At 38.8% G+C, this 26,315-nt stretch overlaps 1 protein-coding gene across 9 annotated transcripts in view; it reads right to left on the reverse strand.

The window, feature by feature from the left end:
- WDPCP (WD repeat containing planar cell polarity effector) overlaps window positions 1-26,315 on the reverse strand; it is a 148,506-nt gene that overhangs the window by 35,012 nt on the left and 87,179 nt on the right. For all 9 annotated transcript variants that reach the window (XM_074536987.1, XM_074536979.1, XM_074536981.1 and 6 more), the window contains 2 exons: window positions 11,285-11,348; window positions 5,143-5,245 (listed from right to left, as the gene is read on the reverse strand). In XM_074536987.1, coding sequence (XP_074393088.1) covers window positions 5,143-5,245; window positions 11,285-11,348 — 167 coding nt within the window. The remainder of the gene's footprint in view (window positions 1-5,142; window positions 5,246-11,284; window positions 11,349-26,315) is intronic.

The following is a 26,315-nucleotide window of genomic DNA, read 5'->3' on the forward strand; positions in this document are numbered from 1 at the left end:
AAAAATAAAAGCAAAGGGTTTGATTCCAGAGGTTTTGATTGACTTAAACTGAAAATAGAAACAAATAAATAGGAGATCTAACACTTACACTGAAGGGGGCAGGCTCCAAAAAACTGTGGTATGAATAGGTGTCCCTGAGCCCTCCCAGATCACAGCTCACCTGTGTCTGGGACAATATCTTTGAAGCATGAAGTGAAATAAAAGTCATTAAATAAAGGCCAAGATTCTCAGTTAACTTGAAACTTGATAGATGACAAGAGAAAGCTGCATGTGCCAGGGAAGAGCAGGAAATGAAGAAGGCTTTGCCATCAGTGTCAGAGAGGGTATGTGAGGGTGAGGAAGAATATTGCTTGAGAGATGAAAGGAGTCATTATGGATCAGAGGAGAAGGAAATGTTACCAACTAGGCTAATGCAAGGCCAGAGAAGGTTACAAACACAGGGGGACAATTCTAAACACGGTCTTGAAATGCAAGCAGGCTCCCCAGGACTGTCAGGAAGAGGGGAAGATCTGAGTAAATGATAAGTGATCTGGAGGTAGCAGACTGCAATGCAAGACCAGACTGGTACCTCAGACAAAACACCGTAGGATGTGTCATTATTAATTATCACAAAGAACGTGTAAGCCATTCAATATAAAACACTACCACAGAACTAAGATAAAATTAATTAATTCTCCACTTAGGGTTCAAACTGGAGATGTTCCTTGCCAGTAAGGTGAAACATTTAGGGTCCCTACATTTTAAATGTCATTTAACAAACACTCTGGGAAATTCGACTTCAGTCTCTGTGAGAACTGATAAGATTCCCTATCTTGCAAACAGTATGGAATACTTCCAGAAATATTTTAAAATTCTATTTTAAATGGAAAAACCTCAAGCACTTTCATGAGACATTAGTGAACCACCAAAATGTTAGTCAGTCCTATCTAGCATTTCAGAACAATGCAATTATCTGAACATCAGTGTTTTTGTTAAGATACCTCTGTTAGAAATGTTGCCTAAACATTAGTTACTAATATTCTGAAATTCTAAGTAGAAATACAAGATTTTCTAATTTGCCTTTCAACTATGCAGTGGTTATCTGTCTTGTCACAACATGAATCCCTTTTGGGTGAAAGCTGTTGATTTTGAAGGTTAAAATCACCTTGCTAGGCCCTAATGTAATTTGTTGGAAGTTGGCCTTGGGAAACTTTCTGACACTGCCTACATATGCTCTTCGTTGGATATTCATTGAGCAATGATGTCTGAAGGGCTGAGCTCCTCACCTCCATGATCATTATTAGCTATGGCATTTCTTAACAGGCTCTGCCATGTCAGTTCTTTGCAACTCAGGTTTTACATTAGCAACCCACACTTTACAGCACCAAACAGACTCACTCTCCCACCACAGAAAATACTGTTCCAGGAGAGTACATGCCAGGTTACGCTCATAAACAGAATTTATTCGTAACCTACATATATGCCAATATTGAATAAATTATTTATTCTCTCTTTTAATCAAGTGAAATGAGGCGCACAGCATACATTTTAGGAAAGGCTAAATGAGAACTCCCTGACCTCATTAAGGAACTTGTGGATCAACTACAGAAATAATTCAACAGAAAATCTTTGGAAGAAGAAACCACAGGATCCATGGCCAGTGGTCTGCTGATTAAATAAGGGTGGGGAAAGGGAAGACAGCTAATGCCATTTCTGAGATGTACAATGCCATTACTTCAATATTCTCATCCCTCAAGATGCATTTTCACAGGCTGTCAAACATAAAATCTTATGAGAATATTGATCCTCAGAAGATTTTAATCAGAAGAACAAAAGATATGATCCTGCCAAAACCATAGTTCACCTAGCACTTCCTTTTGCTCAGCAATATTCTCACCAAGCTACTGTGTTCTGCAGGTCTACAGATGTTTTTACCAGATGCCCACAGACCTCCTTAGCTCCTCAGCTTAGAAGGTGGCCTCTTCAAAAGAGTGTCCAGCAAACTGCAATCACGTGATGATAAACTGAGAAGAGCCAAAATTCAGAAAACCTTAAAATAATCAGCCTATTTTTAGTTTTATCTTGACACAAATATTGGTATAACATGTGTGAGGAGTCTACACATACAGAATTCTGGATGACATCTATAAATTATAATTGTATTGTCATTTTGCATTATTTGTAGGAGCTTGAAACTTTTCCTGGAAGTCTGAGTTTGAAATACATTATGCTTGAAGTGAGCCCTGTACACAGAAATATCTTGACAAATTAAATATATCTGGGGCAAGATGGAGCACTCTCAAAGGCTTGGGAATCAGCCAGAAGCAATGACTCATCTTATTTTCAAGCAGTGCTCAGTGCTGAGCTGAGGTTTGGGGATGGGCTAGCTCAGGAAATTTCATCAAGTATTGATATATGACAATGGTTCACTTTATATATATTTAAGAAATAAGCTGTAGTGTGTCCAGTATAAGCTCAATAGCACTGGTTGCACCTTGCTGCTTAGGTTACTGTCTCTTTGTAAAAGCCTGAAGTGGGTGTTCAAGAAGTTTGGGGAGAAGTGTGACCATTGGTGAACTGAGTGGCTGCCAACTCCAGAGAGCAGGGACCAGCTGAAGATGTCTGGGTTTGGGAAGAGGTCAAGGACACAGACTTGTTTGAAATTGCATTTTAAAACTTCTGGCTCTGGCATGTTTTTTTTTTTTTCTCCCCCTCAAAGTATTAGAAAGATACAGCAATTTCCATATAAAGCACTCATCATCTTTTGTTTTCATTGGGTCCACGAAGTTCATACCTCATGTCAACTTTTTTGCCAACAACAGTTTATGAAATAAAAGCATCATTAGAAGGGACATTGCAATAAAGTATAACAAAACAAAACCTGTGGCTGAGATTTCACATGTTTAAGGTGAGACTGAATCTGCAGCGAAACAAACTCATGGGAGATTCCTGTTTATTTTCATACAAAATGAATTGGATGCAAATTCATTACTGTTTAGAGAATGAATCTCAGTGACAGTTTGTCCCTGGGGGCATTGAAAAGTACTTTAAATCATCCTGATAGTTAATTATTCAGTAAAAGTCTTTATCATATAAAATGACTTTAATAATTTATGCTAATGGAGCATTGCAGACATAACTGTAGGACTGGTCTGGAGGAGGGGAAGACTTTGTGCCTGCACATTTACTGCTGAATTGAGTTACATGTGTATGGCATTTTATAGGCAAGGAAGGCATCAGTGATCACCTGTGTTCTTTTCCCTACCCCTCTCCCTGTATGTGCATCTACAATGCTACAAAAGACTCTCACTAAATTTATCAATAGTCCAACTTCAGAAATCTACTAATCATGGTAGTTTGCAAGGAATTAAATGAAGATACAGATTAGAGTTTAAATTTTCTGGATTAAGTGTCAAATAATAGAAAATTATCAGATGCAAGTCCTGGGCATCTCAGTTATACTTGGTGCAGCACAGAGGAGAGGAGAGGAGAGGAGAGGAGAGGAGAGGAGAGGAGAGGAGAGGAGAGGAGAGGAGAGGAGAGGAGAGGAGAGGAGAGGAGAGGAGAGGAGAGGAGAGGAGAGGAGAGGAGAGGAGAGGAGAGGAGAGGAGAGGAGAGGAGAGGAGAGGAGAGGAGAGGAGAGGAGAGGAGAGGAGAGGAGAGGAGAGGAGAGGAGAGGAGAGGAGAGGAGAGGAGAGAAGAGAAGAGAAGAGAAGAGAAGAGAAGAGAAGAGAAGAGAAGAGAAGAGAAGAGAAGAGAAGAGAAGAGAAGAGAAGAGAAAGAGAAGAGAAGAGAAGAGAAGAGAAGAGAAGAGAAGAGAAGAGAAGAGAAGAGAAGAGAAGAGAAGAGAAGAGAAGAGGAGAGGAGATGTAACTGCACACTTTGAAGAGTCGATTAAGGGATGACCTAAACAGGTCAGGTTTTTTTCAAACTCTAGTGGTGAAAGGGCTTGCCCAAAACCCCAGTTATGGTGGAAAATAGCTTTAAGTGACTTGAGAATGGAAACAAAAGACTGAAGAGTTCAGGAGAGGCACCACTTGATTCCTACTCTGCTGGAGAGGGAAGGAGAGGCTACTGTATTGCAATAGCCTTGAAAGTCATGGATTTATACATTCTACAGAAACAGGCACATAAATGCATATATGGCCTCTCTGCATTTCTAGGTACTGGAGGGGCATTCCCTTGTGTGCTCTGGGTAAACAGGGAGATGTACAGTTCTAAAAGAATCCTGTGTTACCCAAGATCTCAAAGGTTTTGTGACTGACTCACAAAAAAACCTTCTGAGCTTTAATCCTATTCTAGTTCTTGGCATGGGATAAGGACAAAAGCTCAGTGCTCTCCTCTAATGATGCAGTACAATAAGCAAAAATAGAACTGTGCAAATTTTATACAAACATTTTTAGGCTTTGTGCATTTTCTTCCCTTTGTTTCCAGTGGAGGTCAGCTCCCCAGACAGAGACACCTTCTTCTTGGTTCATGCTATAAGGCATGAAATCAGAATGGTCTTATGCTTGCATACATCTCTTCATGTCAATTCAGAAGAAACACAAAGAGAAAGTGAATGAGTTGTGAGTTCCCCTGCATGAAAAGTCATCTCTGTTTCAGCTGTTAATCTCACACTGCAACTTTAGCACTGCTATTCCTTACGGAATGGCAAGAATCCCAGTGCATGCAAAGCTGCTGCTTTAAAGCCAGGATATGAAGCTGTGCTCACATCAGTAAATGTTCCATTTGAGCACTGCCAAAGTATCAATGCTGGATGTGGCTCCAGTGTGCACCAGCAAATATTTAAAGATGAGTCAAATTGCCATAACTGGCCTTAAATGTTGATATGAACAAAGATTTTCAGATTCAGTCCCTTACCTCTGGCACTCAGTTCAGTTTGTATAGCCTGAACTTTTCTATATAGCCACAGTATAAATCTTTTTGCTTCACAGCTATCCTCACACGGGTACTGAAAGGCAAAGCTGTGTGATTTTTATAAGCCTTCTTCTTTAGTTACCAATAAAAATTCTGTTCTTTAGTCACAAATGAAAATCCGGTCTCACTTTCAAAGAAAACAATGCAATCAAAACAATAACCCCTCTACCAATATAACAACATGTTCTACAGGACAAGTATTGATTAAAACAAAAGGGCTTTTTAGACACCATTAATTCTTACCAATTCCAGTAGTTATTGATTCTGCATCAATGTCATTAGCCTTTCTCTTTGCCACTTCAGCTAGTGCCAATTCACCCTTATCTAGAGCAAGGTAATGGATGTCCTTTGGAAATAAAGAAGAAAAAAGATTAATCTAAAATGAATCTCAAAGGAGCAACAAAAGGGATTTTGAAAGAAAGAGGCTCTTTTATTATTTAGATCACAAACACAGATGGAACTGATGAACCTACCATTACATTTTAATTCCCTCCAACGCAAATGTATCTCCTTACTTGTGCTGTTGAATACAGCAATGAATAAAACACTGACCAATCAGGCACTGATAAAAGCAAAGCTATTGACTCAATGCATGAAAGAAACCAATCTGTCGACTTTCAACGTAACTTCTGTTGAACTAAAAGCATGTTGATAGGAGGTAGCTCTGTGTAAACCAGATCTGAAGTACTGGAACTCTCCTGGCTGACAGCCTCTATTTGGAGCATGCTAAATGCAGATGTGGTGCTTAGAGGCATGGGTTAGTGGTGGGCGTGTTAGTAATGAGTTGACAGTTGGACTCAATGACCTTTGAGGACTTTTCCAACCTTAATGATTCTATGACTTGAAGGTTTTCATTTTTTAAGAACTAATTTTTGTTTGAATGTTGTCATACACTCCCTGTTGAGGGTTGTTACCCTCACTGTTCTGTGAGTAAGACGGTCCTCCCTGTGCTGATATTGGCGGTAAAAACAGCAACAGTGGCTGCTCAGTGGTTGTAACATCCACAGGGTTGGCATGATTCTGAATCACTCCTGAACAACAAGGGGCTTTCCAAAAATGGTGTCTAGCATGAACAGTTGCTAATACTCTGGATATACTCTTTTATCCAGAGTCAAAAAACAGAGGGCTGCAGCAGGGGTGTTATCATTACACAGAATTATAGAAAGGCTTGGGTTGGAAGGGACCTTAGAGATCAACTCGTTCCAGCTCCCTGCCCAGGGCAGACACAACCTGCCCTTCCACTAGGCCAGGTTTCTCCCAGCCCCATTCAACCTGGCCTTAAGCACTTCCAGGGATGGGGCAGCCACAGCTTCTCTGGGTGACTTTTGTTCCAGAGCCTCACCACCCTCACAGGAAAGAATTTCTTCCAAATATCCAACCTAAACCTGCCCTCTGCCAGTTTAAAGCCATTCCCCCTTGCCCCATCACTGCACGCCCTTATCAAAAGTCAAGGCTTTTCATTGCATATTAATATTTGAGGTGGAAACCACCTGTACTACAAACAAAGCTCTTTGTGGGAGAATATATTCCTGCAGACAAACTACACTCTCACTGCCCTTGGTTTTGGTCCTCAAAAAGTAAAAGTTTATTCTTGACCATTAATCAAGAGACAATTAACCCCCTTCTCATCTAGCATCATAGACACATGCTGCTCTGTGCATGAACTGTGACACAGAAAGTGAGAAAAAGAAGAAGAACAGTTGGCAAAGTTTTTCCCCCCACTACTTTGCTGAAGATGCCATTTGACATCCAAAGATTTAAGTTATTCCTTTGTTCTGCAAGCCATCTGCTTGCAGGAATTAAAAGGGGAAAGGAGTGTTTGCTGGAAATATTGACCTCTGCATGCCATAAAAGCAACTATGTTTTCCCTAATGTAGAAGATCTCAGGTGAAACCACCCTTCTTTATGTGAGTTTACTGCCACCTGCATCAATATGACAGAAACTCTTACAGGAAAAGTGACTTTACTCTAGAAAGACATGTTTAGATTTAAAAAGTGAGAGTAATAGTGTTAGGAGAAGGACATGCTGCTTTCAGTAACCTGTCATTTAACAACAAGAACAAGAACTTTAAAACAAAACTGAAAATCTTAGAGAAATTGAGATGATTGTGCAGGAAAGCCTGGAACTGACTTGCAGGATCTGCAGAGTCTGCAGGAGACAGCAGTGTCTTCTCATCACAAACACAGGTGTGACTAAAAAAATGTGCACATGTCTTGGAGCAGAGTAATGGGTTATGAACTTGTGATGAACTCTGTATTTCCTCTCTTTGTAGGTCTGACTTGGTTGTCAGGAGAAAAAGGCCTGAGCAGCAAGGTATGATTTCTATGAAGATTAAACAGCAGATACTGTCGCCTTATTTAGATAACAATAGAAGACCCAAGGGCTCTTGGACAAGTCTGAACTTACAGAAATTTGGATGTGCAGGCAGACTTACTTAAAATACATTCTGACAGTGTTTAAGGATTGTCTTTTTGTAGCTGAAACTATGAGAAGTATTGTATACCTCTGTGCAATTTCTAATAGCAAGCTTGAGGACGTAGTGGAAACAACTGCAGAAAATTATGAAGTTTTGTCAGTGAAGAGCTTGTGCACTCTGTGTACCAAAGCAGCTGTTATTTCAGGTCTTGGTTTTGCTCATTTTCTGGTTTGAGTAAAATAATGTAAAGGTGTTAGATGTTCATCATTAACTAACAAGGGCCTTGTAAGAAATAAAGGTTTGCAGTAGGTTGGCAAGTGGCTTGCTTTGTTGTTCCTCAAGTCACTGGTCATGAAGAACAATAAAAAAGTAGCCTTTGCCTCATCTCTAAACCAGCTTTAGAAACAAAAGATTACAGATATGAAATCTCCTAATTAGACCATTTCAGATCAAATTTAGGTGTTTCTCATTCAAATAAACCAGCACAAGTAGATTTTTCTAAGAATTTATAACTCTCTGAGTAGATTAAACCAGCAAACTGAAAAATAATTATAAAAAAAAGAAGCTTTTTTTTTAACCAGATTACAGGCTGCTTTAAAGAATGACAGGAGAAAAAGGAATTAAATTATCTGAATATTCATGAAGGATTTTTTTCACACAATTACCTAAGAATTTATAAGTCCAAAGATCACATCTCTCTCAAACACAATGGTGACAATAAAAACAAATTCCAGCTGCTTATCAGGAGCTTGCTGAAAGGGCTCTATTTTATAATTTAACAGCTTGCTTACTTTTTGGACTACTTCCCTTTCCCCCTCACCTTTGTGACTCACAGAGCTGGCCATTGGCGAGCAGAAGTCATTTGAAACACGATGTGCATTTGTCTATAGGATATTTCTGGGCAACACTCCAACATTTCTTCGAAGCATGCACTTTCCTCATCAGTGTATCACCCAAGATCTGACAGTTTTATTAAAGTGTCTTTTCCTTGCATTTTTTGCTACCTTTGGTACATGGGATGGCCTTTTGAATTTTCAGCAGCTGAGAGCTGGACTGCACTACAAAAGCATTTCAAGCTAACAACCTTTCCACTGCTTGATCTTTTCTGTCACAGATTGGATCAGTCACTGTCCAATACTTGGAGCTGTTGTTCTTAATATTATGTCCTTTTCAGTTTTTTGGGGGTTTTTTAACTTTGTAGGAGATGACATTAATTGATGGACTTGGATGTGACACAAGGGTAAAGCTCGAGGAGAGACACAGGAATGTATGTGTCTTGCTATGGCCTCATCTAGTGACACTATAGCTATAGTTGTAAGCCTTTTTTGTTTTTTCTTTTTCATTTCTTTGAAATGAAAAATTAGCCCTCAGGTAGCATTCTCTCAAACTTCTTTGCCGTCTCAAAACAAATAATTGGAATGCTGTAGAGCCCTGTTTGGTGAAACTGATGCTCAGGGTAAATTCTCTAAGATATAGGACATTTTCTTGGGAGTCTCTGGTGATGGGTACTCAATGTTTGCATCCTCCTCAACCTCTGTTGTATCTATTCCTCTCTATCCTTTCCTTGTTGTTCCTTCTCTGCTCCCCTTTAATTAACAGCTCTTTCTTATTTTGCTTATGCCATCAGGTAACTTTATTTAGACTACTGTTTCTTCTTGAAATTCCATTAAATTAATTGGGAATAAGGCGATGTGACTCCGAGAACTATCTGAGGTTTTAAAAATGGATAAAACTACTTTAAATATATGCAAAATCAAATGGTATACTAGTAATTGCATTTTGCCTTACATAAACAATATATAGGAATCATTCAGTATTAAGCAGAAGTGAGGGATGCCCAACCTTTACTTAGTAGCATTGTTATACAAATACCTAAAAGGACTGTAAGGTTTCAGGGAACAGGTTATCTAATTTTCACATGGTATTAAGCACAATGAAGCCAAATTCCCTAGAAATTACCATGCACAAATAAATACCCTTAATGACCTATGAATGTTTAAAATTCTTGAGTCCTGTACTTAGTGGACTTGCAGCAGTCCCACTGTTAGCTTATTGTAAAGTTTGTTCATTAATGACTGACTTAGACGATGAATTAGCAAAAGGACATTTCCCCAGAGGAGGCAGGGATGTGTGCTGCTTGTAGCATAATTTAGGGGCAACTATGAGGAATTTCAAAGGTAATGCAAGCAGAACGAGGACATTAAAGAACTGGTTTTCATCTCACAATGACATAAGCCAGGAGGAACTTTTCAGAAATATACATTTGTGTTTAAGGGCATTGGTAGGATGGGAAATGAAGAGTAGGTGTTGAGAGAGGAAAGAAAAGGCAAAGAGTAGGAAAGGATGGAGTTAATTGCTTTGTGAACAGTGAAACTCCTCCTGAAGAAAGTTGGAGAGACTTTTTGGTGACAGTAGAACATGTTATCTATCACCTGTGGAGCCAGGTACTGACAGTCCCTCCCTCTTGCTAGCAGCTGTGCACCCATCTCAACACCCAACACTAGTGTTTCCCACCCTGGCACAGAGGTGCTCCCTCAATCCTGCAGTCAGCAGAGGGAAGAAAAGAGAAACAGACCACATAGGAAATGCTCTCAGTCATATAAGAGAGGGCCTTTGATGCAAATGCTGGTGATATTTTTTCTGTCAGAATGGCTAAAATTAGGGAGTATTTATTATCTGTACACTGGGAGAGCCCTTGACAAAAAGCTTTAATCTGCTCCAGACATACTACAGTCTGAATCTTATATGTGGCTGCAGCAGTGCTTAGCATGATTAGGTATAAAATTTGTATTGAAGATGTTACATTCAATAAAGAGAGACAAGGAAAGAGATGATCTAAAAAGACAGAAAATTGAGAGGAGTAAACATAGAACATGTAATGAATTTCCTAAAAGTCTGACATTTCCATCACATTCTTTTGATGCATACTTAGTAAAGTTTATCGCAGTATTCACATCTTTCTAATTAGATGGAACAAGCCAGATGATTAGAGCCGTGAAAAAAAACATCAAAAGGTTCACACAACTTTTTATATAATTAGAAGGGAATTTTCATAACCCCTAAAAGCAGGATTTAATTGTGTAATTTAACATACAATTTAAATATCAAGATCAAACTAGCAGGGCAAGTGACTTAATGGGATAAATGATATTAACATCTAGTGTCAAAGCTTAATTTAAACAACAGAATGTCTTCATTATGCAAAAGAGTCAAGCAAACGAATCGTTCAAAGGGCCTTTTTTTCAACAAGCCCTTTCCTATTGTTTCTTTGAAAACAATGAAATCAGCTGTGGAGCAGCAACATGCTGAGAGACTAGGAGAGCACGACTGGCTTTGTCCATCTGACCTCACTGTGACATTGTGGTGCAAGATCTTATAAAACAAGAACCTCCTGCAGTGCTCACACAGAGGACCTTTTAAGAGCTGGTTAATTTTACTTTTGTAGCTAATTAAATGGGAGGAGGCAGAGTGTGCATGAAATGTTAAAACCCTTGTGTTGATGCTGCTGAGCTTTGTTGTTTTAAAAGTACCAGCAGAAGCGTTCATAATTTGTCACTTTTCACAAAACCCCAAGAGACAAACTAAGAGCATTCAGGATCCCCAGGACATGGACAGCTCTTGTGTCCAGGATTCAGCAGTTGGACTTAAAGGAACAAATTAGAAATGTATAAGCTTATTAGAGTGAAAGATGACATTCACCCACATCAGGTCAGATGAAGAAAGGGAAAGTTTAAAAACATGTACAACAATTCCTGGAAAATTAAGAATAGCCTGCAGGCCCCACTGGGGAAAATGTCAGTGACTCTGAAGATACTAAATTCCTACTGATGAGGTTCAGGATGGCAAAGGTAGAACAGTTCAGTCTTCAGTGTGTGTGCAAGGCTGCAAATGACCTGGAACTATTTTAATGTGTGCAAAAGCTCACAAATAATATCCTCCAAGAGCCTCTGTCTCCAGAAACAACTCACCATGAACAGGTCCCGAGCACCGATGTCAACAGCCAGCAGAAATGCTTTTTCAAACCTCTGATACCTGAAAGAAAAAGGAAACACGTTGCTTGCTGAGGTTAGCTTAAGAGATGCATCAAATTTTGCTCATGGACAAGTCCTTCAATGCTCACCAAAACTGATGCTAAAGTTTTATTGGGGAAACCTGATAGGCTCATACTCAGATTGCAGAACTGTGAGGGAGTCCAGTGACTACCCTTAACCTTCTTTGCTTAAAACCTTCACCAAGTGGTTCAGTGTTGAGCCCCATCATATCTGGTTGAATCAGAAGGGAGCTGAAGATCCTAACAAATCCGTCCTTTACAAAGATAGCAACCACAACACCGATAAACAGTATCCCCAGCAATGTTGGTAGGAGCCTCAAAATCCTCTACAGAAAATACTAATCCCAAATTTCACATTACTTCAGAGGTCCCTGTAGAAATTTACACTGAGTTTTGTCCTTGCAGACCCCTTGATACAGCTCTCTGAAGATGCTAATCCAATTGAGTCATGAATCCTCAGGGACTAAAAAAGGTAGGGGGTGATACTGTTTTGTCTTGTAACTACCTTAGCCCAGCATTAGCACAGAATCCTGAGAGTTTTCTGAGATCCTAGAGTGAAAAAGATTGCATCAATGAAGCAAAATAAGGGGCAAAAGAGCAAAATTACCTCTAGATATGCTCTAGAAGGCACGACCTGAGCATCACCCAGAGATTCAGGAGAGCAGGAAGGGAGCAGTGTGAATGTGGAATTTCACCTTTGAGGACCTTTAGCGGGCTGAGACCTTGCTGAACAACAGCTCCTTCCATGTGTGGTGACAGACTGTCCCCTTGGTCTACCCAGACACCACACACCATCTCCTGGGAGTTACAGCAACTAAAAAATCCCATCCACAGGGATGGAGGGACAGGGCCAGGGTGTGTATATTCTCCTGTGCGCAGTCCTGAGGAATTCCACAGAAGCAGGAGGACATGACCCATCCTTCAGAAGCTTTCTGAGGATGTTATTGGGGAAACTTGATAGGCTCATCTCAGATTGCAGAATTGTAAGGTAGGACTGTGGCTACCCTTAACCTTCTTCATTGTTTAAAACCCTCACCAAGTGGTTCAGTGTTGAGTCCCATCAGATCTGGTTGAATCAACATTGCATTGGCAAATGCTAATCCCAATGGAAAATTCTGCATTGGGCTAATGTCTCTCTTATACTAGACATAGATAATCATTATGTGACATTGTATTATGAGAAAGTGATTCTATCTGTACACATTTTCCTTTATCGCACATTTTTAACTGTTTAAAATTAGCTATGAAAATAGGTTTGGTGATTAGTTTTAGAAGTGCAAATACCCTAATTTTATTTCAGCTGGGAGGCAGAAGATTGATTCCATATAGAGCAATTTTGTATTTGTTCCATTACAAAGTGGGTGAATTTCCCTTTCCACCTGTTAACAATTTCAACAATGGATCAGTTGTAGACACTTGAGGTTTGGAAGGAGATGACTTCTTTGCCCCCGTGGGGAAAAAAAGCATTGTGATTTCTCAGGGTTAGAAAGGTGTAGGTTGTGCTTGTCAAATAAATATTGTCAGACAGCATCACATGGATGCCACAATTTGTACATCTCTGCACCTTGGTGTCATAGGAAACAGTGGGCAGTGCTGCAGCTCCTCCTCAGGCTGGTGTGAACAAGAGGAAAGATGGGAATCCTGCTTCCCCTGGCTGGGTAAAGTAATCCCATATGATGCAGCACACCAGGATTCCTGTTCCCGGCCACGGCCTCAGCGGTTTCCTGGCTCCCTCCTGTTACAGCCTTATCGCTCTCCTCTCTTCTACCACACACTTGGAATGATTCATCAGATTGCAAGATAGAACCAGAGAGGACTTTTCCTCAAGGAATAACATTCGTGACAAGAAGGCATAATATGTTAGCTTAAGTAGAAAAGGAAATGCACTCTCCAGGTGAGGTTCCTAAGAGCTGGAGTGGGGAGACCTTCCCTCCCTAAAGCTAATCTCCCTGCTGTGCCTTCCAAGTACTAATTTGCAGCCCTCCTCACAGAACCAGTTTAAGGGAGGGGAAGAGATAAATTAAAGTTAACCCCTTGATTGCCGGGGAACAGGCATGGCACCCCCACTTTCTTGTGCTTGTCTGTGTATCTGAACTTTTCAGCATGATTCCTATGACAGATTTTTCATCAAAATACATGGTTTTGCAATGATGCTTTTGAAGCTATACTTTAATTAGGAAAAATAAGTAAATGTTAAAATATGTGTATCTTGAACAGCTATCATGCTTATATTTTTTTCCTAGCATATTTTTTTCCATTATGGATTAAATATACATTCTTAGTACTTAGAGGGGAAATGGGAAACTGAACAGAAACCAGCAATATGACTGGCTAAAAAGAATGTCTATGTAATTATTCTGTATTTCCAAAGTTATCACTACATAGTCTATTTGAATGACATTTGCTTTAGCCAAGGAAAAAATGCCTGCAACCAAAAAAATATAAAATAACTTTCTCATTTGATTGACTTGCAGAACAGAATCATGGCCTTAAGCTGTAATTTCTTTGCAGTTTCACAAAGATTTCAATTATTTTTCCTTTAATCAACATACATACTTCAGTCTCATTATGGCCCCTATTCATAAAAGTGTGACATTAACTCATTATTTTCAGATCTGTACTAAGGAAAAAAAAAGAGGGGAAAAAAGACTATCTATCTGAGAAATGCACTTCACAAACCAAGAGTGTTGCAAATAACAATCACAGTTACTTCAGAAAATATTATAAAATAAATTGCTTTAAAAGAAGGCAGATGTTACAAAGAAGAGTGACAAGTTTTTTTTTTTTTGCTTTACTTAGGCCAACAGTATTAAATCAGTCAGGAATATCCAGCATTTTTAAAGCAGTTTTAAGATAACTGTTATTCTGAAACCCTTTGTTATGAAAGTTTTGTTGGTTTTAATGTACAGAAACCATTAGAAAGAGGTCCATATAGCATCAGACCAACCTCAAGCTAATAATTTCTGTTTTACAAGCAGGCTTTATCCTAGGAAGACCTCTTACTGTTGTTAGCACACTCACTTAACAGTTTATCAGCTGCTCAAACAAACAAAATACCCCCCAAGTAAAACCTTCCCCCTTTTGTTCTTGTGCTACAGTCAGCAGAACGATATTTGCTCTCTAAAATGGAATCTCCAGGGCCCTGGTGTGGAACAGTGTCTTCCCACCCCCTCCTCCTCCTTGCCCCTTATTGCTTGGTTCACAATAACTCTAGCAATCAAGACTTATGTCTCTTGAAAAAGAGAGATAAGGAAATCCACCTGCAAACCATGAAGTTCAGCCACTTGTTTGGTCAAAATGACAGGCAACAGAAATATGACCTTCAAGATTAGAACTCTGAAACTGCAATTAACTATGTAGGACACACAGGAAAACACTTCCCTGCAAGCCATTTAGTAGATACCACATTAACTTCAAATTCTCACATAACTAAAGAATGCTGTTATTCTATGCATTTCTGTATGCATTCTAAAAAAGTATTAAAAATTTCTGTTAGTATGGACAAGGAAATCAAGGGGAAATGGGACTAATATAACAACAGGCATGTAGGTCAAAAATGGTCAAGGCAGAGAGGAATCCACACTTGACTTCCATGGTGAAGTGACAAACCTGCTGCCTGCCTGTATTTTGGGAATATGACCTAACTGAAAAGATGCCAGGAAATAATTTTATTTTAAAATTAAATTAAAAAATATACATAATAAAAAAATATAATGTTATCTGTAACTTCAGAAAGGCTATTCTGTTCACTGACATAAATACTAAGAGAATCAAATGCCTGGGATTTCCTTCTGTTGGATGTTCAGAAATAGTGTAATTTGAAACACTGCTGATCAAAAAAATGTGTATGGACTGCAGCCTGCAGAGAAGGGACAAGAAGTCTTTTTGGTCTTTAGAAAATATTCTACAAATATGTAAAAAGGCAAAATATTTTCATCTGTATTCCACAACTCTTAAATTGAATGTGGTCACTTAAAGATAGAGATACATTTTTCAGACTGAAAATGGTCAATTTGAAAGCACTTGTAATATTTAACCATAATATTCAAGGGTCTTGCAAGACCTCCAAGAACCAGGAAAATAAAATAAAAATCACGTGGAGGGAGGAGGAAGGGAAGGGAGAGGGAGCTCATGCAGGCAAGCAATATAGTGCAGAAAAGATGGAAACATTTCTTTAGGGACTAGTTACAACCAACAAGCCTTCTTAGACATGCTCATCGACCATGTAAGCATATTCCTTGTGCTGGGCTGATAAAGGAGGGCTGCAGCAGCTTTTGCCTTGTCTTCAATAAGAGTACACAACATTTAGAAAATAATCTGCAGGGGAAGAGCTCTGGCACAAATAATATTTATAAGGCAATCCTTTTTAATGGAAGAAATTTCAGAGTCCTCCTCATCTCACAGTCCAATCAAGAGTGATATGCATTCAAAAAGTGGATATTAAATATGCACTGAGCAAACAGAACAGGAAAAAATGAATATTGAAATAATTTACATGTAATCAAACTACACTGAAATTAAGTTTTAATTGTTCAGTATTCCATGATGCATATGCAGATTTTAAAGTATTCAGAATATCAATCAAGTGTTTACTTACATCAAGCAATTGTATTTAAGCATACAAAACAGATGATGAAAATATGTTCAATCAGCTACAGCTCCCAACATTTACTGCTGGGTTTACATGATCACTTTTAATTCAGTTATTTCATTTAATATTTCAATTTAATAGCTCATTCTTTCATTCAATTTCTAGGCATCTTGCCCATTTCTTAAACACAATAATAATAATTATTCATAAAAGGAGCTGTTTCCTCATAAATTCTCATATCAGCAATTTTTGGAACAGAAATGGTTTTCATGCTTTTTTCCCCCTCAAAAGATGTTGTTATTATCTGAAATATTTTCCTTTTAAATTAGACAATATTGAAAAAAAGAATAACATCTGCAAAATTACTCCAAACCCCGTTCTGTTGGAATTCCAATCCAGAATAATTAGAGATTATCAGGTTAAAGAACCTAAAAATTGCGTGGCTGGGCTGCTAAGTGGTTGATTTAAATGGGACAGATTAGTTTTTCACCAACTGTTGATCACAACACCATTGATTTAGGCATGTAGCTGTATGTCAGCTTCACAACCTTTTTACAAAACCAGGGCTAAAAGGACTTATATATTTCACAGGAAAAATTCTCATGTGTAATGGTCCTTAAAATGACAACCCTGAAATTCTATTGAGCTCCAACAAGATACTTTAATGTAAATTTTCAGTAAATTCTGAAGACTTAGATTGCTGTGTAATCCATTGTATATAAAGCATAGTATTAGTCAAAGATTTATATCCTGCATTTTATATTGAATGCTGAAAAAGTGGTACTTAATCCTGGAGAGGAATAAATACATCAAGATCTCACATTTCTTTAAAAAAACCCAGATAAACAACCAAAGAAACTCACTTTAAGCGAAAGTCAACCAAAACCCAAAATGATTTTACCCTAATGAGTTCAGTAGGACGCCCTATTTTAAATAAGGTGATTGTAGAAAACTGAATGCAGTCTGAAGACCAGGAACTCTCCAAAGAACCTATTTTGTACTTCCTCCTACAAAGGCTCAGCACAGCAACTCTTCCTGTTCCCAAAAATTCCCTGCCAGAACATCATCCAGCTAACACTGTCCTTCTCCCAGCAGGGCATCCACGGCCCCCTCCCAGCCAAGGTTTGAACAAGGGGCCATGCGGACCACGCTTGGTGTTCTGCAGCACAGGTCTTGATTGGCAGAACTTCTATCTGCTGCACTTTCACTGTAGCTTTTGGGACACAGATAACCTCCTGCATTCTATTTAACCCCAACTGGTTGCTGATTTTCACAAAACTTGCAGGCATTTGCTTATTTCTGAGACTTCTACCCTCTGTTAAATTGGCTGAGATTCCCCAGTGATTCTGGAAGTTAGTAGGGAAGTGGTAGAAGGATCAATGGATGCATTGGAAAGCTCCACCCTCTGAGATGCCAGCAGTATTATTTTGCCAACCTGCTGTTATTATGCCACAATGCTTTTAGGTTATGAGCTCCTTTGAACAGGACACAAACCTCTGAGGAAGGTTCACAGCCTCGTTACCTTCTAAGATACCGACGAAGAGAAAGTGCTGCAGAGCACACCAAAGGCTAATGGAGAAACAGCCACTGGGTCTATGTGTGTGGAGTCAAGGGGATAATCTCCTAAATTGTATCCTAAATTGTATTTTAGATGCAGGAGGCCTAAAAGTTGTCCAGGCATAATCTACACATCCCTTCAGGCCCAGATTTAGCAAAGCATTAATGCATGGGTTTATGACCTATAATTTTCCATGGGCCCTAAATATGGGCATGTTAAGTGAAGTGCTGGATTTGTGGCTTGAGTGACTTGTTTAAAAAGAAATCCCTTATGGAACCTTTCAAAGGTCATACACAAATAGGTCTCAAGTAAGTCAGTGAATAACCATGAGAAAATACAGGATACAAACAGAAAAATACAAGTATCTCAAAGCACCCAAAATTTCAGTCTCTTGAAAGATACTGTCAAGTTACATAACTCTGACCTAAAGGAAGTCCACCCATAACTTTATAGATTTTTGGGCGTAGAACTGAATGCCCTTCACATCAAAGGGTACCCTCTGGTTTGAAGCAAGAAAGCAAACAAGCAAACCAAATTAAAAAATAGGAAGAAAGAGAAAGCTAATAAGGGGAGCCAGACAGAATGACTCTCTGGCCAGAGAAAGCCCTTGAGGGCTTTAACTGGTTGTGAATCTTGAGGTCGTTCCCAAACCAACCATAAAAAAAGTTAATAATCTTTGTATGTGATTCCTATCTTCTAGAATGATATTCTGCTCTAGGAAACCAATATTTATTTTTGAGTGAAACAGTTCAGCTGTCTCTGCCTTACATACACACTTCTTCTCAGGACAAAATTTTGAGTCAGTTTTTCAAGTGAACCAACTTAATTTTTGAATGAAGTAGTTTAATAATAAGGGATCATTTAAACCTTTAAAATACATACTTAGCAAGAAATAGTTTAGATATATGAAATATTCTAGAAAAAGCAGTGAGTCTAGGTATAAAGAAGGATATGTCATTTGTTTGTTGAAATTTGCTGAAATTAATTACAAACCAGTTATAAACTGTAACACTCTGGAACTGCCTCGTACCTACACTGAAGAAACATTTGTTTAAAGATCCTGATTCTATGAACACTTATGCCACACACTTCCCATGTGATGCTGGTCATTCACATTGGCTTGGGTTCTTGTAGGATGGGCCACTGAAAAGTACGACTGCATCCCCTTCCTACTGTGAATGAGAATTCTTTCACATCTGACAAGGGCTCCAAAATTTTCCAGAGCAGGTGCCATAAAAGTCTGGATAGCAAGAATTGATTACTATCATAAAATATTATTACATAAATTGAAACTATTACAATTTGTATATTTTAAAACTAGATCCTGTCTTTTATTCTAATCTGTACTTCCTTTCAATTTCCTACACTCCTTATTTCCTTTTTCATACTCCTTTTCCTTCAGGAGAATATCTAATTTGTTGCCATAGCAGTATTTCCCTACCTTGCAATTTTATCATCGTGGCTTTACTTCAGGTTTCTCTAAGCTGCAACCAACACCCACCCAGCAAACAGAGGATTCCCCCACCCCCAAACCTCTTCATTCCTCCAACCTCTCACTACTTAGGAACTTCTCAACAGCGTATCTTTATCTTTAAATACAGACACACTCCAACATACTCTTCCAAAGTACTCTGGGCTAAAAACAGGTGTTAATTAAAAATGCTGATAAGAGTCAGTGACACCTGTTGTTTCACATTTATTTTACTCAACCCTGTCTGTTAAATCCTAGCCTTTATTGCATTAATTCGCTTCTGCTTTTCTTCTTTTCCAGCTTTATCCCTCTCACTCTGGTGATCATGTAAACTTAACAGTATGTCTTGAAAGCTGGATTTTATTGAGCAAACATATCAGCATGTCTACACACTAAAGACAGCTATATAACAGAGGCCCAGTATCATTGCTGTGGTTAAGGATGAGTTGCTGCCTTTATAATAAATCCCTATTGTGTACATGTGATATCTCTGCAATTTTGAGCTGCAGCAGATGGAAATTTGGTATTAAAGTTAAGATGAACAGGCCCTTTTCCTCCTTGGCTTTCTATGAGGTACAGGGCCAATTCTCCCTCATGCCTGACATTGGATAAGATGTGCTTTTTTAGTGCTAGGACTTCTCGGAGAAAACATATTACCTCAATATTTTCTAAAGCTGGCTGCCTAGAGATAAGTATCTACTTACAGAATCATGGTGCAGGGCCAAATTTTGAATAATTTGCTGAATTATGGGTCCATTAGAGTATATTTACTTTTTCCATCTATGTTTGTCAATAACCAAATTATTTCTTTATAATGAAATAATGCAGTGGTAATGTTCACACAATTCCCAAACAAAACAGCTCCATTGCAGCAAATACAGCCACAGAAAAGACAGACAAAATATTGTCTGGAACTTTGTATGAATTTTGGCACATTTTTAAGGGAGCAAATAGAAAACTGTTGAGTCTGATGTGCTCTTTCTGCACAGCATCATGTCCAGAACATAAAACATAGAAACAGCCTTTTGCTGAGACTGAAGGCACTCCTGACCTAATCCCTTACCATTAGCTGGGAGAGAATATTAGAACAGGGCAAGCATATGGTGATACTTCCCTAAGTAGTCTCCCAGTCTCCAACAATTTGTGGTTCAGGGATTTGCTGAGCCAGAGGTGGTTTCCAGGCTGGTGTTCTTCCTCTCTGAACCTTGCCTTTGAACTCACATACAATTTTAGCATCCACAACATCCTGTGGTAAGGAGGTTCATATTTTAATTATATGTTATGTGAAGAATCACTATATTTTGAAACAGCCACGTGTTAGCTTTGCTTGATGACCTCTATTTTTTGTATTAGAAGAAGCAGTGAGCAGTCATTTACTGTGCTCTTTCTCCCTAACACTCACAATTTAATAGATCTCTATCTCTGCTGCTCCTCTTTAGGTCAAGGAGTTCTAGTCTATTTAGCCATTCCTTTCACTAAAGCTGTTTCATGCCTTTAATCATCCTGGCTACCCTTCCTAAACCTTTTTGAGTTCTACTATATCTTTTTACAGATTGTGGGACTCCAAAACTACACACAAAATTCAGGTGTACTGAAGTTCACTGTTTTCTTTTCTAGTTCTTTTCTAAGAATTCCTAGTTTGCAATGTGCTTTTTGTACTTCAGCTGAGCATTGAACTATTTTATAGCTGTAGAGTTATAGGACCAAATTCTTCTTCCAGAATAATGTTGAGCTCAGATTGCATCAGGTTACACATGAAGTTTGGAGTCACACACCACTGTGTACAAGCGCTTTACTTTGAATTTATTTACATTTAATTTTACCTTCAATTTTGACACTCTGTCATTGCATCCTGTGAAGCCCTTTTGCTGCTCTTCACAGCAGGTCCTATCTTTACTAGTGTTAATAATTTAGTGGCATTAGCAAATGCTGGCAGCTCATTGTCTGCTCCTTTGCCAGGTTACTTACAAGAACAGATCTGCTATACTTATAATTTCCATTGGTGACCTCCATGACGACTGACCATTTACTCTTACTCTCTTTCTTACCTTTTAATTAATTACTTATCTATGAAAGGGAAGCTTTCCTCTAATCCTGTGGCAGCTTAGTTTCTTTAAGACATATTGGTGAGAGACCTTCCAAAAAGGTCTTCAATGGTCAAACTTTCATCAGTAGCAGCTGGATACCCATTACTCACATGATTGCTGACATCAAAGAAGTTGAGTTTTGAGATGTGACTTGCCTTTACAGAAATCCTGCTGACTCTCCCCCAATATGTTATTTGTCTGTATGTTCAGACATTTTTAAAACACAGTTTCTACTAATTTCATTGGTACAGAGGCTGGACTTACAGGGCATAGTTCTCCAAGGTCTCTCCAGATCGTTTTAAAAACTAACTTTATATTTTCCCTGTTTTTGTCCTCAGGTGCTAAGGTCATTCTAAATGTGAGGTTACACACCACAGTATTTCAGATGTTTTATCCTTTACTTGCTTTAGAAATTCTGATTTAATTTTACCTAGTGCTGGCCATACATTTCTATTTATCTATCTCTAGTTGATACTTAACACTTACCAGTGTAAACCAAGAAACATCCCTATTCTCTCCTATCTTGGCCAACTGGTCAAAAGGAGATTTTTAAAGAGATCTATATGCCTGTCTCCTTTTTGTACCTTTTTGTAAAACTTTCTTGATATATATTTTTTTAGTCTATGTGCCCCTCATTCTATTACAGAAACTATCTGAGCGTCTAAGATCTTTCTGTTAACTGGCCAGTAATAATGTGATACAGGAGCTAGACATTTACAGTGCAAATCATTCCATTTATCTTCAAACAGCTTACCTTTACATGGCTAATTTAAGCTAATTAGGTAGGCTCCTTTTGTAGTTAATTGATAGGGATAGGCACTGACATTTGACTCTTCATGCTTATCTGAGATATCTCCCTTCAATGGGATTACTCATCCTTTGGGTGCCCATGTCTTTATCCTAACTACAGAGGAAGCCCAGATGAGCATGTAGGACACATAAATTCTACATTATTAAGGCATGAGAGGTGCACCCCCAAGACACTGCATCCATTTATTGGACAAATGACTTTTGCTGACTTTTTTATAAATTTTCCTTTTGGTGTTCTTTCCTTCACAGGCTCTTGGGTTCTGAAGAACCATAAAAGGCAGATCTGCATTTGAAGACAGAAAGCCTAGGGCTGCCTGACTATTCAGTTAGCTCTTCCTGCAGGGCACTGGATGGAAATGGGAGAAAAGTCAGAAGAAACTCTGAGGGACTGAGAGAAAACTCTGATCTGATGAGCTGAGTTCACAACAGAATATTACCAGATGATCCACATACAGTAAAGGGAAGTGTAATGGTGGGGCTCAGGAGGACTTTGAAGATGAATGGAGAAAAAGTGTCTTGGTAGAGATATGAGACATGAACTGATCTGGAAAAACTTCAAAGAAAAAATAAATCTTAAATTCAGTTCTTGATCAGGACCTCAAATTAGAGATTTTTGAGTGTCACTCTAAAAGAAAATGCTATTAGTGACTACGTGGAGTTGATGGAGAGGGAGAAACTGATGACTTGGGAAGGCTTACAACAGCTGCTCAGGGATGGAGATATGTTGCTAAGAACTAATTCTTGAGAGGTTTGTCCAAGAATATGATATATTTGCATTGTTTCTGCAGTCAGTGTATGCCCAAAGCCCTCAAGATTTCAGGGAAATTGCACAGCTAGTACAGCAGGAAAAAGCCACCTTACAAGGGCAGATTATCAGTTACACAACACAACAGTGGTCTCAATGTGGGCTCAGCTTCCGAAAGTAGCAATATCAAAGTCAGATTAACCAGCATGTGGGAATAGATTTGGCACAAACAATATCGGTCCAGTGTAGCTATTTTGTGTTCCTTTTTTTCGTGCTGTCCCATGGGTGGGGACGTAGCAGAGAACTGGATGACTTCTGCACTCTGGGCCACCAAACTGCATCTGCTGCTGGCTGTGCACACTGGCTCCAGATTACAGCAGCTCTGGGGCTGCTCTAAGTGTGTCTAAGGGGTCATTCTTCCTACCCTCCAAGCCATGTCTCTTCCATTAGGTTGAGCAGCAAATCTTGCCCAAATTCTGACAGCAATTTGTCATGGTTTATCCTCATGGCATTTTGTTCTCAAGCAATTATGTCATGTAATTCGTTGTCCCCCCACCCCAATATTTTGCTCATGATTTCTTACATTGTAATCATTGCCAGAGAATTAAATCCTAGAGACATTCCTGTAGCATCAAAGTATCTGACTGAAATTGAAAACTGTGCTGGGACTGGTTTAAGAAAAGAAATCATTAACAACATAGGACTGAAGCAAAGACAGTCTAAACTTTCTATGAGATCTTTAACCTCTTTAACTGCAAAAATAACGTAGTTCCATTAAATAGGTGCCTTTATTTCTTGTTTCTGAAACAGGTCAAGAAGCATGACCAGGGGAATCTTTTCATGTGTAGTTCCATCACAGCAATATAAATTCTCATTTATCAGTGCTGTGGAAATATGAAAACCTTTGGTTTTGATCGTTTTTCAAAAGATGACAAAAAAATGACTCTTCAAAGTCTTCTCCAGAAGGTGCTACTTTAGTGAAAATGCTACTACTGAGCTTTCTCCCATAGAGATGAATTCTGTTCATGTGGCCACCATAGAGAACCTGACTGCTATCAATGATCATTTTATCTGAAGGCATAATTTAATGCCTAATAGGTTGCTTTATGAATATAAAAGAAATTCTTAGTCCTCAACCATGTCATCATTAATGTTTATACATATTTTGTGACACACTATGTACCAATGTAATTATAATTCTACTTCTAGGGTGCTCTTAAAAAGGATCATAAAAGCTCTTTGCTCACTCTGTCTCTCAGTTCCATACAGTTGGCAGCAGATGGGATTGAGAACTATTCCTATGAAGCCGAGGCATTTTTTTCACCTTTGATTTAGGGTCCTATTTAGGATGGAAATACTCACAGTGAATATCTACTTCAGAGATTGCAGTGTAGTGATACAGGAAGCTGCTTACCAAGGGGTAGTTAGTACTGCATTAGTGATATACCTGCAGGGTAAAAGAGCTTTATTTTAGCTTTTCAAAGGTTGTCTTGGACTTAAGTGATAACTGTCTGTGTCCAGGCACCATGTCTAGTATAGAAGTGCACTTCAGAACTCTTGAATAGTAAAGTGATTCATAAAGATCAGTGGTGGCTGGAAGCAGGTCTCCCCTGATGCTAATGACCACTTACCTTCTCATTTTCTTTAAGAATGTTTATTTACAAAGGAGCCCTATCAAGTCCTGTGGCAAAGTCATAGCACTTGACCAATGTTCTGCTCAATATGAAGATAATTTTTTGCATTTACCCAATAGCATCTTACATGGAACACTGTGAAGAGTAAAACACTTCTGAGATTTGTGAAGGAGTGAAAACAGCAAAAGTAAAAACATGGTGGAGGTTCTCATTTTTGGATTCATACAAAGGAGAATCTTTCATGAATCCACCCAAAATTCTACCAGGGAATGTGATCAGAGTTGCACCTTTCTCTTGAGAGATGAAAAAGCATTATGTTGTTATTTACAACAAAGCTTTGCTTTGTAGTTAAACATATTTGTACTATGGGGGAAAAAACCAAATTACATTCTCTTAATGAAATTATCAGATTTAAAGGTGCAAGTGGTTTTGAATCTTAGTATTTTTCCATGTAGGGAAAAAAAAAGGAAAAACAATCCTTAAACTGAGTATTCACAAATACAAAACAAAATTACAAAAGAGGAAAGGGCACAGCAGAACCGCAGAACTGTGGCTGCATCTTAATTCTGCAACTCCTGGGCTACATTTCAGACTTTACTTTCTAGCCCTGCTTTCTCACTCAAAAAATGGAACACAACAGAGCAGGCGTGTGCTTGTGCCAGTGTGTCCGTGTCAAACAAACAAGATAATTTCATGCATTAGAAAATACGACAAGCACAATTTACAAATGCTTGATCAGAGTGAAGCTAAGCCATGAGTCAGCGATGCCGCAGTTAACGAGTGAAAAATGGTTCCGTCCCATTCCGTGTTCCCTGCATGGCTGCACGGGGCTGTGAGACAGAGGCAGGAGGTGGTGCAGCCACTCCCCCAGCACACAAATACGCCTAGCAAAAGGGTGGGGGCAAAAAGGGAGGTTACAGCTCCCCAAGGCTTCCCAATAAATCCACCTCTGCTCACCATTTTACATAATGATATAATGCATTATATTATTATAAGCAGTGACATCATAATGAAATACCAGAGTGCTACTGAAGTGGCAAGGAACACCTAAGATACATTTCTGTACTTGTAATTCAGTTCCTGTATTTTTTAATTATAGATAAGGATTTAGAGGTAAAATGATTATTCATTCCATAAATACTGTTGTAATGGATCCCTGGCGTATAATTAAGAGGCCTTTAATTTTAATTTTGTATACTGAATGCTTGTTTTTGGAGGTATTCCATATTTTACATTCAGGGCCTCCAAAGCTCTAAGCTTCTATTTTAGTGGAAGCTGAAGATGATGTGTGGTTTGCAAATTTAAGAACTTAGCTTTTATAATGATGGATACAAATAACATGGCTGAATCCAAAATATCGCAAAGAATTTTCCTTCCTTCTTATTGCAATCTGTTTCAATTGTGCTGTCAGTGGTCCTTTGCCCACCTCAGCTTGGACGGATCATCTTCTTTCTAAAGTGCCTTCATGTCTAAAAAGGGAATCTCTCATCACTGCATTCAGCATTTTCTGGAAACTGACCTCCTTGATGGCAGAAAAATAGATACACTATAATCTCCCTAAAATGGTGAAAATGGATGTCCCCAGTTATTTTCAACTGAATCTTTTCGCCTACAGTAAAGAGTAAAATCCCTGGCACATGGTTTTTACGAGGTGAGGATAGCCCTTCTGGAAAGGTAACTGTTTCTCAGTTCTAGTAAACACAGACACATCTTTAAGAGTACAACAATAAATGGAACTTTTTTGGCAGACTCAGCAGGCAGGTCAAAGACTGTCTCAGCATGTAGAATGAATTAATATTTCTCTCCATGAGCTGGTCCTTCTAAAAAGGCTTAAGGCAGATTGGTGGGGTATTCAAAGGAAAGCTGGAGAGTGGGGTGAAACCTTTTGCTTATATGAACATTTTTCAGATTTAGATCTCGAAATATTTAAGCATTTTAATGTTTAAATCTTGTATGAAAAATTCCGCCCTTCCCTGCCCATCCCTGATATGTCTGGTCTCCTCCACAGCCCACCACACACATCCCAAGCTCTCTTCTCCCATTTGGCTCTGT

This window comes from Zonotrichia albicollis, chromosome 3 (assembly GCF_047830755.1).
Source record: "Zonotrichia albicollis isolate bZonAlb1 chromosome 3, bZonAlb1.hap1, whole genome shotgun sequence".
Lineage (NCBI taxonomy): Eukaryota > Metazoa > Chordata > Aves > Passeriformes > Passerellidae > Zonotrichia > Zonotrichia albicollis.